Source organism: Centropristis striata, chromosome 24 (assembly GCF_030273125.1).
Source record: "Centropristis striata isolate RG_2023a ecotype Rhode Island chromosome 24, C.striata_1.0, whole genome shotgun sequence".
NCBI lineage: Eukaryota > Metazoa > Chordata > Actinopteri > Perciformes > Serranidae > Centropristis > Centropristis striata.
In genome coordinates this window covers 9,266,862-9,282,504 of record NC_081540.1, presented here as the reverse complement: position 1 = coordinate 9,282,504, position 15,643 = coordinate 9,266,862, and the positions used below count along the sequence as shown (strand labels likewise).

At 36.2% G+C, this 15,643-nt stretch overlaps 2 protein-coding genes across 6 annotated transcripts in view; one reads left to right on the top strand and one right to left on the bottom strand.

Moving 5' to 3' along the window:
* Positions 1–521, bottom strand: part of col5a2b (collagen, type V, alpha 2b) — a 35,524-nt gene extending 35,003 nt beyond the window's left edge. Inside the window, exon 1 of the mRNA XM_059328332.1 lies at positions 267–521. Coding sequence (XP_059184315.1) covers positions 267–360 — 94 coding nt within the window. The 5' untranslated portion in view covers positions 361–521. The remainder of the gene's footprint in view (positions 1–266) is intronic.
* Positions 522–2,177: 1,656 nt separating this feature from the next.
* Positions 2,178–14,519, top strand: pjvk (pejvakin). Of its 5 annotated transcripts, none has more exons than XM_059328108.1 (10): positions 2,178–2,299; positions 3,481–3,543; positions 3,700–3,870; positions 5,586–5,664; positions 6,596–7,016; positions 8,510–8,705; positions 9,717–9,858; positions 11,177–11,294; positions 12,231–12,374; positions 14,118–14,519. In XM_059328108.1, the coding sequence occupies exons 5-10, from the start codon at positions 6,806–6,808 to the stop codon at positions 14,417–14,419; spliced, it is 1,113 nt and encodes a 370-aa protein (XP_059184091.1). In that variant the 5' UTR covers positions 2,178–2,299; positions 3,481–3,543; positions 3,700–3,870; positions 5,586–5,664; positions 6,596–6,805; the 3' UTR covers positions 14,420–14,519. The 5 variants fall into 5 exon arrangements, with proteins under 5 accessions (XP_059184091.1, XP_059184093.1, XP_059184090.1 ...); XM_059328110.1 differs by lacking the exon at positions 5,586–5,664 and adding an exon at positions 4,750–4,854; XM_059328107.1 differs by lacking the exon at positions 5,586–5,664 and having other exon boundaries at positions 6,842–7,016.
* Positions 14,520–15,643: the final 1,124 nt, after the last annotated feature.

Genomic DNA, 15,643 nt, shown 5'->3' with positions numbered 1-15,643 from the left:
GACAGAAAACCAGAAGGAAACACTAAGGAAACAGGATTTTAGCATTTGTTGCATTGGGAATATATGCACAGAAAATTTCCAAAGTGGTTTTATGAACTTAAAAGTTTATATATTTGCATGGGAAGGGGGTTTATTTCCACACAAATTACCTTATTTGTGTTCCATTTCTGCATAAACCTGTCATCAAGCGAAACATGTCACATAACAACAGAGAAAACCAATCAGAGGACTGAAGGAGCCGTCATATCTGGGCGGCTGTCACTCACCTTTCTTGGTGTCTTCTTGGCAGGTCACGGCGATCACCTGAGCCAAGGTGATGAGCAGGCAGACGGTAATCCTAGAGCATAACGAGGGGCCCATGTCTGCATGCCAGACATGCAGCGTCCTCAAACACACACAGACACACAGGGAAGTAAGAGAGAGAGAGAGCTTAACCCCGAGCTACAGCATCCAGACTGAAAAAATCCAAATATCCCTGAGTGGAACAGGCTCCTGGATGAGCGATTACTGCAGACTGAAACAAGCTCCCTCTTTACCCCCCTCCTTCTCTCACTCTCCTCCTCCTCATTTTTTCTTGCTTTATTTCAAGGCCAACCTCCTCCTAGGGCTCCTACAAGTTGCCCTGGAAGATGCAGCTAATTAAAGGCTACATGAAATGTATCCATGATGAAAGAAGATGGGCTGAATGATGACGAAGATGAAAAAACGATTTTGAAAGCTTAAGTTTAGCGTTTCTTTTATGGGTGTATTCAGCATTAAAAGAAAAAGGTTTTTTTTTTTAAAGTAGGATTTACACCATGCTGCTTGACCTTTCTCTCGCCTTTTGTTTCAAGAATAACGTTCATCAACCAAATGTTTCATGTCATTTGGACAACCTGGTCTCACAGAAATCCGTGAAATAGCCACAGATTTCGCTTAACTCAAAATCTGTGGAAATTTGGAGGTCCAAGTTGCTTGCCATTACATTTAACTTCTGACATCCCCTACTAACATACAGGTGCATCTCAATGAATTAGAATATCATAGAAAAGTTTATTTATGTCAGTAATTCAATTCAAAAGGTGGAAATAACACATTATATAGATCCATTACATACAGAATTAAACATTTTATGTCTTGATTTATTTAATTTCTTCTAAGTATAATGATTACAGCTTACATTTAATGAAGACCTAAAATTCAGTGTCTCAAAAATATATATATTACAAAAGACCAATTTTAAAAAGTATGTTTAATATGGAAATGTTGGCCTCTGAAAATGATGTCCATCTATATGACTGAATACTTGGTTGGGGCTATTTCACTTGAACTACTGGAAATTGACTTTTCTATAATTTATTGAGATGCACCTGTATATCTTCAGCTATAATCCTATATCGGCTGCTATAAAAGGATCATCCTCTCACCATACAACGGTTTATATGAGGTCTGAAAATATGACTAACATATTTAAGATTGTGACATGACTGCTGTTTAAAAAATGCCATTAACATTTTGAAACTTAACTACTTCGTTAGGTTTTAGTCACAAAACACACTTGGTTAGAAAATAGATCGGCTGTGTGCTATATAGTATGCTAAAATATCATTTGAGATAATAAGTACAGTACAGGCCAAAAGTTTGGACACACCTTCTCATTCAATGTGTTTTTCTTTATTTTCATGACTATTTACATTGTAGATTCTCACTGAAGGCATCAAAACTATGAATGAACACATATGGAATTATGTACTTAACAAAAAAAGTGTGAAATAACTGAAAACATGTCTTGTATTTTAGATTCCTCAAAGTAACCACCCTTTGCTTACTAGAATATAAGACATGTTTTCAGTTATTTCACACTTTTTTGTTAAGTACATAATTCCACATGTGTTCATTAATAGTTTTGATGAATTTACAATGTCAATAGTCAGGAAAATAAAGGAAAACGCATTGAATGAGAAGGTGTGTCCAAACTTTTGACCTGTACTGTATGTCCCAAACAACATCAGTTTGTGAATTGCATACAGTATGCAAACACTACGCGAGCATGAATATCCCACAATGCAATGCAGTGGTGCTAATAATGTTCAGTCAGTGGGGCGGTGGGCTGGTCCATTTCTAGCCGGAGGGGGAGACAGGGCTGCTGGACAGGAAGTGGCATCTGCACTTGGTCCTGGCACCGGAAAGGGACAGGGACAACTGAATTAATATGAAAAACTTGCTAAAAGTGTGTCTGCACTCTTTAAATGTTGGCTAAAAGAGGGGACACCGCTGTAGGCTAGCCTAAATCTTATATCACTGTGGACAAAGCTAGCAGGTAAACCAACATATTCTTCACTCAGTTACAACCGCAGTTATTAGTTAAAAAGTTGTGTGACATATTGTTGCCCTTTCTTTTCTTATTCATGTCTTTCTTTCCTTTGAACTTTTTTGGAAGCCAGGTTTTGCTAACAGAACCTTATTAGACATGATGCTACACCTGTAGGCTACCTCTTCACGCGCTGCTAATAACAATCATTTGATTATTTGCGCCAGGTGTGGGGCCGGACCGTACCATGTCGTTTAAATAGAGGGGGAGGGAGAATCTGTATGTTTACTTTTTTAAATAAACAAGAATTCTCACTGGTGGTGTTTTTTCTTTGTACAATAGACATAAAATATTCTATTACTGATGATAGGTTAATAGTTTGTATTTTGTCTCTGTTCTAATGTTTTTTTTTACAGGCCATTGGAATCGCCCTAAACCATAATTATTATAATTAGAATAAATTAAATAAATGTCATTCTGTGTGTTATAATGTGTCATAATGTGTTATTTCCACTTTTTGAATTTAGTTGCTGACATAAAACATTTTTCAATGATATTCAATTTTATTGTGATGCACCTGTATTTTGGCTTTTTCTGTATTTCTTTTGTTTATGGTCTGCAACTTTATTGTTTTAAGCAAAAACTTAAAATAAAATAAAAAATCCCAGCACCAAATGACAAACAAACACATTTATAGGATGTCTTACATTGTCCTACACAAACTATTCTTTGTCCCGAGTCATAACTTTGAGAACACATACACATATTTCAAATAATTTTTGATGCACTTACAAATCTGCCCATCATAAAAAAACAACAACAACATAGCTATGATGTGTCCATTAGTCCATCAGCTTTGTAATAGCCTATAGGCTTTATGTCAGTTTTGACATTTCTCATACATCATACAAAGGGCAAAATGATCGTAAAAACATGTTAATTATTGCACATGTGGCAGCAGATTTAACCACCAAAATAAAGGTCTTGATGAACACTTGCACAGGTGTTATACGTAACACAACTAGATGTCAACTTTGATTTAAATCTCTCCACTAGCAGTGTTGTTTAAATAAGAGATTTTTCAATTATTTATCTGCCATCTACCTGAAATTCCTGCTGACCTAAATCTGTGCACGCCAGCTTGAGCGGTTTACAATGTGCATGTTACATTCATCTGATGTGTTTTCCAGGGCACAGCTCTGCCAAGTTGGTGCGTCAAGCAGACGGTGGGTCCCCGAGGTGATGTCTCAGAGGTACAGAACAAAACAAACATGACTTCTCTGCCGTTGTCTAATACACAGAAAACTGTATTCTTAATAACAGATTTCTCTTGAATTGAGTTATCAGTTCCTTCCTAAAGTCGTGTGTATATCAGTGGATGAGGTGGATTTATCTTGTTTCCTTCGCAGCAACAGCTTCTGGTCAGGAAGTGTTTGAGTTGCTTTGAGAACAGACTGATTTCACATTAAACAGTCACAGAGTCATCAGGGACACAGACTAGAGCAGATGGGAAGTGGATGGATAGTTTCTCCATCAGAGCTCCACTTCCGTACAGTTTTTTTATGCAGTGTGATGAAGAGGTGGGTAGAAAACATTGTTTTTGTCTTTATCGTGCTGTTTTCTACTGTAGTATTGCTTGTCTTGTACTCATCTATTGTCTGTTTTTAACATTTTAATCCTTTTGTTAGATGTCTTTTTTTTTTTTTAGTTTTTTAGTTTTTTACCTTTTAAATAAAAGTCACAAGTGTCAGACCCTGAAACAGACAGTGTTTGTCCATCAAGATATTGAGTGTGACTTTTTAATAACGTTATTCGATGGGATTAAAGACAAAAGTGTACAAAAAAACCCCCTTTGACATTAAAATCACAAATGTATGTGACTATTTCAATTTTGCAAGCAAGGATCAATCTCATTACACTACAGATGCCCCTGCTTGATGTAAATTATGCCTAAAATTGCCATATGCAGGCTTTAAAACCATGGGTCTCAAACTCGCGGCCCACGGGCCAATTGCGGCCCTCGTGACGACATTTTGTGGCCCCCACCTTGATATGAAAGTTTAATTCATAACACTTTACCGTGTTGTGTGTGGAAGGTCCTTTTTAATTACTTTTTTTGTAATTTTGTGTCTTTTTTTTTTTTTTTTTTTGGTCATTTTGTGTTTTTTGGTCATTTTGTGTCTTTTTTTGTATTTTTGTGTGTTTTTTGGTCATTTTGTGTCTTTTTTAAGTAATTTAGTTTTTTTTCTGTCATTTTGTGTCTTTTTTTTGGTCATTGTGATACTGCCTTCAGGTAATTTGAGTTTGAGACCCCTGCTTTAAATAGACATTGCAGTAAATTGGGCCTATTCATGAGAAAACAACACACTGATTTGATTGAAGTTTTAGCTTTTGAGCAATTACAACACAATGCATGGATGTAAATATATTGCTGGTTACATCTTAATTTTGTGTTACAGCAGGACACAATATGACATATCAAATTAATCAATCCGCAAGCTGTGGTGGTCGACGAATGCAGCATCTCAATGGCAGATCAAAGTCTGGATGCTTATGATAATATGGTGATTGTAGGCTAAACACACAAGTATTTCCTTATTGCTAAATCTGATTGCAAAGTCGAATCAAATTTTCTACTACAGGCATAAAAAAAGAAGACTAAGAGTTTTAATTAACTAAATTTTCTTAAAATACTACACCCTAGCTCCTCCGGCTTGCCCCAATATGGCATCATCATTTCTAACGGTCCACTTTATCAGAGTTTTGGACAAACTGAGATTAAATCCTGAAATTCCAGGCTGCACGTCTGATCTTAAATTGCAGTGTGATTTTTTTTTTTATAGCTTCCAAGAAACTACATGACCTCTTTTGGCCCAAAAAATTACAGGGAGTGTAACATATAGAAAAGACTAATACTGACCTCAGCTCTTGTGGTAAAAGAAAGCTCTTTACATGTGGCACTAGAAAGATACATGCTATTTCTGGATGTATAGGCTAGACAGCAGTGTAACCACAGGAGAGATCAGCCTGTGATCATGCATGCAGGACACACACGCACACACACACACACACACACATAGTGAAGAGGCCAAGGTGGACATTATCCAAACTTTAAAAAAAGCTGCAATGAAAAAAACATCAAATCTTACAAAACCACAGAGACATCCCTCGAAAAAAAAGATGTTTTTTCAGGCTTTGATAGAAAGGCTTGTGGCCAAAGCAAATGTTTCATGTATCACAGTGTCAGATTGAAAGATAAAGTGACCTGATTTGTAACATTTATTGTCTTCCACAGAGACATCAATAAAGAATCAAAATCAATACATGTGTAACTTGCGAGTCATCCCCACATAGATCCACATGAACAGTTTCAGGTGATGTAAGCTCTGGTCTCTGTTACACACAGAGTCAAAAGGGAACATGTGATCAGCAAAGGAAATAATTATAATTCATTGTTCAAGCTCAAGTCTGCATTTAGAAGTAAATTAACAAGCCAAAAAAAATACATTAAGTACAAAGTACAGTAGGACAGGACCACAGAACAGGAAAACCTCTAGCCCAGGACAGGAGAGCCGAGGAGAGGACAGCCTAGCATAGGAAAGGACAGGACAGTCTTGCATAGGACAGGACAGGACAGGACAGGACAACCTTGTGTAGGACAGGACAGCCTAGCATAGGACAGGACAGCCTCGCATAGGACAGGACAGCCTAGCATAGGACAGGACAGGACAGGACAGCCTAGCATAGGACAGGACAGGACAGCCTTGTGTAGGACAGGACAGCCTTGTGCAGGACAGGACAGCCTAACATATTGGACAGGACAGCCTTGTGTAGGACAGGACAGGACAGCCTTGTGCAGGACAGGACAGCCTAACATATTGGACAGGACAGCCTTGTGCAGGACAGGACAGGACAGCCTTGTGCAGGACAGGACAGCCTAACATATTGGACAGGACAGCCTTGTGTAGGACAAGACAGGACAGCCTTGTGCAGGACAGGACAGCCTGGTGTAGGACAGGACAGCCTTGCATAGGACAAGACAGGACAGCCTTGTGCAGGACAGGACAGCCTTGTGTAGGACAGGACTGGGCAGCTTAATAGAATAACGATAAAAGTAAATTAAATCATATTATATTGAAAGGTAATATTGCACATCATTTTGTAATAATTCAATATAATTGTATTATTACAATTACAATATAATTCAATGCGCTGATATTGTTCTCAGTGTGTGATGCTTCAGCTGAATGTAACAAAATGCTCTTTTTAATTGGTTGTTTTCCCACCTCACTGGTCACATGGCAGGAAGCTGCAGGCCTACAGTGACCTATCAGGTTAACATGCATCTCGTCACATATTCCCTTACACACCACCTGCATTATTTAACACTTCACGAGACTGAAAGAACACCCCAAATCAGCTTCCCATTGAGAAGAGCAGCTGTGGACCCTGCAGAGCGTGCACCACTGTAGATTATTGTTTCATAACTGGTTTGATACTCGTGCATCACTCGACATGTTCGCTGCAGCCACCAAGAACTTTGTGAAGCAGGTTGGAGACACGGGGAGGCTGATCCCCGTCCCCAGCCTGAGCGAGGCCGACCGCTACCAGCCCCTCAGCCTGGTCACCAGGAAGAGAAAGAGACATTTCTGGAAGAAGAACAAGTACGCCTCGACCCCCTTCTCACTCAAAGACATCTTGGTTGGAGAGAAGGAGATCACAGCAGGTACAGAGATGAAATTAACATCACAACTATAAAGAGATCCACCTCATATTTTTATTGAGTTTTTGTTGTGACAATGGTTGAATTTGGCTTTTTAAAGATATTTCTTCATTTTTTCCCCCTCTGTAAGTAGCTTCAGGGTTAAAATACAGTATAATATATAATCTGTATCATTTTATCACTACATTGACATACACTACCGGTCAAAAGTTTTAGAACACCCTAATTTTTTCCCGTTTTTTATTGAAATTCAAGCAGTTCAAGTCAAATGAACAGCTTGAAAGGGTACGAAGGTAAGTGGTGAACTGCCAGAGGTAAATACAAAAAGGTAAGGTTAACCAAAACTGAAAGATAATGTACATTTCAGAATTATACAAGTAGGCCTTTTTCAGGGAACAAGAAATGGGTTAAAAACTTAACTCTATGGAGTCTTGGGCTATTTTGTCCACAATTTTGTGTCTTTTGGTGTCTTTTTTTTGCCATTTTGTGTCTTTTTTTAGTCCTTTAGTCCAACATAAAATGTGATTTTGAATCTTTTTTTTACTTTCAAAACACTATCATGCTCAATAAAGAATTTTAAATGTTGTAAATGTGCATTAATTTCAGAGTACACTGAGACATTAAACTGCATAATTTTCAATTAAATTCTGGAAAAGTTGGTGTGTTCTAAAACTTTACACCAGTAGTGTATAGTTTAACTATGTAAAATATGTAAATGGTTATGGCTGCATCATGCTATCAAATGGAAATATTCTATATGCATGAACTTTTACATATTTCCCAGAAATTCAATCTGACATTTTGTGGACATTTGTTGAACTCCACTTGCAACCTACATAAAGTTCTGTGCGCTCAAAGCCACCAGACTCCATTGACAAAAACAATAATTGTATCAAGAAGTTAGACTCTAGTTTCACACCACTTAATTAATTGTAAACATAACACAATCATTTATATTAGTAGTTAATGTGAAATTTTGATAGAATGTTAGCCAAAAGCTGTCCGATGTGGGATACAGTGACGCTACACTGTAAAAAATATTTGTAGAAATTACAGTAAAACACTGTCAAATTGCATCAGGAATGGGGCGTAAAATTAAAAATTGTGTATCACCGTAGTGGACACTTTTAATTACCGTAAATCAAGGAATAGCACAATTTTTACTTTTACTGTCATGAACTGTAGGAAACGCACAGTTTTGCTGTAAAAATATAACATTTTCATGTAAAGTTAATGGAGATTTGCCATGATGTGTGAATGAATGACACAATTACCTTAAAAATAACAAAAATATTCAGTCTAAATTAGCTTTTGCTGATATTTAAATTTACAGTAGAAAACCCCCTCACTGTATTTTTTACGGTGAAGTTCTGGCAACCACAACTGCCGGTAATTTACCGTAAATTTAACAGATTCTTTTTTTACAGTGTAGTTACATGCCATAACCTTAAATTTCTCACCATAATTGACCACAACCTCTTTGTTTCCCCAATCAGGAGTGTCTTCCTATCAGCTCCTAAACTACGAGGACAAATCTGATGTCGCCCTCAACGGGCGGTTAGGAAACCACCTCATCAACGACGTGGGCTTCAACATCGCCGGCTCCGACTCCGTAGCCGTCAAAGCCTCGTTCGGCATCGTGACCAAACACGAGCTGGAGGTGCCCACGTTACTGCGGGAGCTCAACTCCAGGTGACACAGCTAAAGTCATAGTATCATAGCATCACTTATCTGATTAGATGAAGTGCAATGTCATGTTTTATTAATAAGCATGTTAGATGATCAACTTTTTATCAATTATTTATCTTTTTTTGAAGAGGAGTGTTGGTTGACGTATCTCAATAGTCAACTGTCATGCAAAATTTGGTATTTTAGATATGTTTATTATGTTATTTTTGATTACTACAAGTTGATTCCTGACCTCTGACCTCCTGACAGAAGGAACATGAGGAGGCGGGTTTCCCTGTAAGGATGAATAAATGATCATGTTATTCTACACTGGCACATACAGGACAGGAGCTCTATACAAGAGAACAATGCAGGACTGTAAATAGTCTTGTTTGACATTAGAGGTGTCAAACTATATGTCATAATGCATGTATGAGGTTTGATTTTAATTTTCCAGTTGGCAAAATGTTTTTTATGAAATTCAAAGTTTATTGTGTTGGGAGTATTATTGGTTCTAGCTTCAAGAATACACAAGCAAACAAAAAAAATGTCAAGTCAATTCAAGTCAATTTTATTTACAGTACAGGCCAAAAGTTTGGACACACACCTACTCATTCAATGCATTTTTCTTTATTTTCATGACTATTTACATTGTAGATTCTCACTGAAGGCATCAAAACTATGAATGAACACATATGGAATTATGTACTTAACAAAAAAAGTGTGAAATAACTGAAAACATGTCTTGTATTTTAGATTCCTCAAAGTAGCCACCCTTTGCTTACTAGAATATAAGACATGTTTTCAGTGATTTCACACTTTTTTGTTAAGTACATAATTCCACATGTGTTCATTAATAGTTTTGATGAATCACAATGTCAATAGTCATGAAAATAAAGGAAACGCATTGAATGAGAAGGTGTGTCCAAACTTTTGGCTTGTACTGTATATAACCCTGAACCACAAATCACAAATTTGCCTTAAAGGGCTTTACAGACTGTCCATGGTATGACATGGTCCTTTTCTGAACTTCAGGAAAGTGGACCTGGATCACTGCCTGGTTCGTCAGTCCAAGGAGAGCGGTCGGACGGTTCTCTGTGTGGTTGTAGAGAGCATCCGCACCACACGGCAGTGCTCTCTGACCGTCCACGCCGGGATGAGAGGAACCACCATGAGGGTAAACACACAAATATAGTGTTAATTTGGATCACTTTTGGGAATACAATACAACAATGTGTGCAAATGCTGCAGGAAATATGAAACCAGAACCACTGCAAACATGTTTGTTTCTGCTGTAAAGTTGGGCTTTTTTTTATTCACTTTTTTTTTTTTTTTTTTTGGTGAACTTTTTTTTAAACTTTATTGCCTTTATGCGCATTTACAGACAATTAACATCACAAAGGAAAACAAATCAAAACATCTTGAGATTGTTTTATTCACTTTTTATTGAGGAATTTTTTAACATTTTATACAGAACAAAGAACAGGAACAGTTGGGGTGGGGGTACCTATATCACACAGCATCATCATTTTCTCCTAGCATCATTATTTGCAACAGTCGTTGTTAGTTAAACGACAGTTTTACATAAAATCAGAACTTAACTTACTTAACATATTCTGTCGATTTTGACCAAGTTTGGTATAATAAGTCCATTTGTAATTTTAGTTGAAAAGTCACTTTTTCCATTTTGTAGATGTCTTGTATGATGTTGATCCAGTCCTCATTTATTGGTTGCTGAGGTTTGAGCCATCTCAAAGTTGGGCATTTTAACATGGGGGTCTATGAGGATTGACTCTCTTTTGAAGCCAGCCTCAAGTGGCCAGTGGAGGTACTGCAGGTTTTTGGCACTTCCTTTTTCAGGATGCCCAGTACATACAGGAGTTAAAATGAGCACAACCTTAAGCATCTACATCATTAAAATGCAGCATAAACAAAAAAAACAGCAGCCATTTCATCCAAATACATCAACTATGAACATAAAACACTAACAGGGAACATTTTACTGCACAATCAGTACTTTTATTTTTGATACTTGTATTTTATCTTTGATATATTTGTTATACCTGCTTACTTTTTACTTGAGAAAAGTTTTGAAATGGAGGACTATCTCCGGAAATTCCGGTAAAAAATTGTCAAAATGCATCAGAAAAAGGGCGTAAAATAAAAAAATGTAATATCACCGTAGAAGACGATTTTAATTTTCCGTAAATCAAGGAATAGTACAAAACTTTCAAACTGTAGAAAGCACAGTTGTTTTTCTTGTAAAATGAAAGGAGAAATGCCATAATGTCACAAGGACACAATAACGCTAAAAATAACTACTCAATCTAAATGACAGTTTTTGCTGATATTTACATTTAAATTTACAGTAGAAAACCCTCTCATTGTATATTTTAGGGTGAAGTTCTGGCAACCGCAGCTGCCAGTATTTTACCTTAAATTAAACAGATTTTTTTTACAGTGTAGACTCAAGTTCAACTCAAGTGTTTCTACAGTTTCAGATCGATGACGGCAGGAATCCCAAAGGTCGAGACAAGGCCATCGTCATCCCAGCTCACACCACCATCGCCTTCAGCACCTGCGAGCTATATTTCCGATTGGACGGACGACTTGGTAAGAAGCCCCGCCCCCCTAATCTACTCTACACACACAGAGACTTATTTTTGCTGACTCAGACTTTAATCCACAACTAACAGAGCTGAGATGAAAGTCAGCTAAACACTTCTAGGATAAGGAGCGTGGCTTTGTGAAAATTAAAGGCTTGAATCCCTTGAAAGTTGTGGTTAACACCTGAGGCTCTTCATTCCAAACATTCTTATATTAAATGGAGGGAGTTAAACTGGAGCAATCTCCATCTTTCAACATGAAAATAAACCTGCAGTGGTGAAAGTATTCAGATGTTTTGTTTTTTATCCTTTGAGTTAAAGTAAGAAGTAGTAAAGTAATTGTTAGATTTAAATAGAATTGTTGATGCATTAATGTATACATCACATTGCAGATAAAGGAGGAGCTAATTTAAATTAACTTATACAGTGCTGGGTGGCGTAGCCTTTAATATATAAACTATTTGCAAATTTAGACAAATTATAAAAAATACAAAAAACACACAGGACAAAAAAGATCAATGAATGCATAAATTAAAAAATATATAAATAATACAGTGAGTAAAAAATATATTCTGAAATAAATATGGAAATTTCTTTCTTCTTTAATGCTGAAATATATATGTTTATATTCAATTGGGACTTGTGCTTCAAATCTATTATATTTTATATTTAAAAATAAATGTAGGTGAACATAATGTTAATTTATTGATACGTTATGTTTCTTCTATATGAAAAACTATTAAGTAAAGTTTCATTATAAATGTAGTCGAGTAAAAAGTACAGTATTTGCCTTTGAGATGGAGTGGAGCAGAAGTATGACATAGCATAAAATAGAAATACTTAAGTAAAGTAAAAATACCTCAAAAATTAATTTTAGTTATATTTCACCACTGAGAAACTTCTGCCAGCTGAAGTTGACATGAATCTGAATCTCCTGTGTCAGATATTTGTGTAGCGCCGGAGTCTCAAGGTGGATTTGAGCGGGAGCAGATCAGAGAGCAGCTGGGTGGTTTCATCGGTCACTTCTCTATGGGTCGACTGCGCCGCTTCCTGTCTGGGATCATCTATGGAAGCCCCTTCAGAGCAGGTAGGATAACACATCTGCTGCCTATAAACACAGTTACATTCACTGCTTTTTTTTACTGTTTATTTTACTCACCTGGTGGCAGGTAAGGATGAACTCAACTATTGAATTGTTGAAAAAATATTGTGGAAACTGTACACCACAATTTCCCACACTTTCTCTCAAAAAACTTACTTTGTCTGTCTATCAATCCATAACCCAAAAATATTTTTTATACCATCATATATGACAAAGAAAAGCAGCAAATCCTCTTAGTTCAGGAATTCTGACACAATTATTTTTTTGTCCCTGTCGCATTTTATTCACCGTGAACTCAAGAATTTCATGTCTTTTTTTGTAGTATAACACAAGTTTAATGTCATAATTAATTAAAGTTGATTTTACAAAAAATGGAAAAACAAAATCAATATATACAGCATTTTTAAAAGGGCTCACAAGTGTTACCAATGCTGAAAAAAAAACATGTTATTTTTTTTTATTACTACATTGTGACAGCCTTTACTTTCAGTTTCACTGTTTGTTTGTTAGTTTGTTAGTTTTGTCTTTTTGGTCACATGACTCCATGGCTTCCCAGTTGCGTTTAGGAGCGCAGAATTTATTTATTTTTTTACAGTATCTGGTTAGTGCAAAGGGTTATTTTTTTGGAATTAAAAAAAAAGACATATGGAGTAAAGTGATTTTGATGAAATATCATGTTTTTAGGCATCACTCATGATTCATCCAAGAACTGTTGGAAATGTAAAAATATGACAATAATTTCTGTCATGATAACTTTTGTGTGATTTAGAGGGTTAATAAACAAGCAATTATTTATTAGCAGAACTAGTTGTTTTACCTCTACACACCAAAAAATGGTTTAATTGGTGACGAAAGTGGAAAAAAACGGTAACGCTTTATATTAAGGTCCTTGTAATAACCATTAATTAACAAGTAATAAGGCATTGTTCTCGCTTTAGATCCCTTTAGCTGCAAAAAGCATAGTTAACTGTTAACAAGTGCATAGTTAGCTTATAATAGATGAGCAATAAAGTATATTTTAATATCAATAAGGAAACAAATGATTAATAAAGGCATGGCAAAGACATAATGGGTGGGTTATGGGTGTTTGTAATGCTATTATGAAGAATTATAAGATACTCATGAGGCTTTTATTAATATTCTTATTATACATCTCTTATAGCCTGCTATTAGCTGTATTATAATGCCATTATTAACACTTATATAGGCTTATAAACACACAGTAATCATTGTAATTATTAAATAGTTTTTTTTGTTTGTTTGTTTGTTGTTCTGTTTTCGCCGTGTGGCTTTGTACTGGTGTATCGTTGTTTTCATTTTTGTTGTTGTGGTTATCCTTTATATTATTCTTTGTATGTTATTTGTGTGTACATTATGTCTAATTTGTAAATATGTTTCTGAGTTTGTTGTCTAGAATTGTGTTGTAGTGTTTTGTTTTCATATTGTGGCTTCTAATAAGTAATCTACTGTTCTTTTCTTTGTTTATTCATTAATAAAAATTATTAAAAAAAACACAAAAAAACAACAACACAGTTATGTTAATAAGCTTCTTGTAAGGACTTACAAGGGCTTTATTACTTGTTAATTAATGGTTATTACAAGGACCTTAATATAAAGCGTTACCGTTTTTTTTTCCACTTTCGTCACCAATTAAACCATTTTTTGGTGAGTTATCAAAAAAACATGTTATTTTTTTTATTACCACACTGTGTCTCGATCCAACCACAGATAACCAAACATTCGAGGAGCTCACACACTCCGACACCTACATGGACGACATGGTGACGGACTACTATGAGAAGGCTGCCAGCATGACGGACGTGTCCACTGCCTACCTGAGGGAAAGCTCCCACACACGGGTCAACCTCCTCAAACACAACATCCCCAAGGGGCCCTGCTCGCTCTGCGGCATGGGCAACCAGCGGCGGGAAACCGTCTACGGCTGTCTGGAGTGCACCACCGGGGGCCAGAAATACGTGCGGCTGCACGTGGTGCCCTGTTTCGACCTCTGGCACAAAACGCTGAGGTGAAAAAAAGTCACCTCCTGGTGGTGCAACTGTTTACAAAGCATTTTTTGAGATGTTTGTCCTGTAAAATTTCAATAAAAGTCATGAAAACGGAACTTTTCACTGAATCACAAACACCTCGTACCTGGCATTATCTCTTATTTTGCTGAGTAAGGTACAGTATCGATTATCGCTAATCTTCTTAGTTCAGAAATTCTGAAACACTTTTTTTTGTCTCTGTCACATTTTATTCACCGTGAACTCGAGAATTTCATGTCTTTTTTTGTAGTATAACACAAGTTTAATGTCATCATTCAAGTTGATTTTACAAAAAAAAAAAAAAAAAAAAATCGATATATACAGCATTTTTAAAGTCATGAAAACGGAACTTTTCACTGAATCACAAACACCTCGTACCTGGCATTAGCTCTTATTTTGCTGAGTAAGGTACAGTATCGTTTTCAGTTAAGCTTTTTGGCACCGACCCATTCCAACATGTGTGCTTTGTGTGCCCTGGAGCTGTCAGATGCTGAATTATTCAGATGGGTATTGGGTGTAAACGGTCAGGAGGGATCGTGTGAAGGCAAACGTCAGCCTGGTTCTGTCCTGTTCCAAGTGGGTCATTTATTTCGAGCGGGACTTTTTGCTTTCACTGGTTCTAGTGTGTGTATCAGAACACACAAACACACATTATATATTGTTTTTTAAACTGACCTAGCCATTTCCAATGAGGTGATTTGGAGTTTTTTTTAATGCAGGCTAAGAGTTTGACAAACTTGCAGCCTCTAAAGATCTGTATGATGTAAGATATTTGAAATTCCATACGTTTTGAAAGAAACTACTTGGTAAACATAGTAAACATAGATGTCACCATGAAAAAGACATTTTTTTTCAGTTTTCAGAATTTTCTAAAATGTTATGTTAAAATTTGCAAATGAGGCATTATCTAATGCTAACGTTTGGTGAATTTAGGATAAATCTACAGACGCGCAAAAATAATCACTAAAATGTGTATTTTGGATGATAAAAACATCTTAATTAGCTACAAAATCGAAATAATCCCACGTCATATCGCGTACATTTAAATTAATCTAAATCTAATAATAATTGTTTTATTTTGCAACACAGCCTACACAATATAATCAATGTAATACTTATTTACAGCTGTCTATTTTATTTTATTTTATTTTATTCAATTATTTTACATTGTGATTAGGAACATACTTTTTTAGTTATTAGTTATTCTAT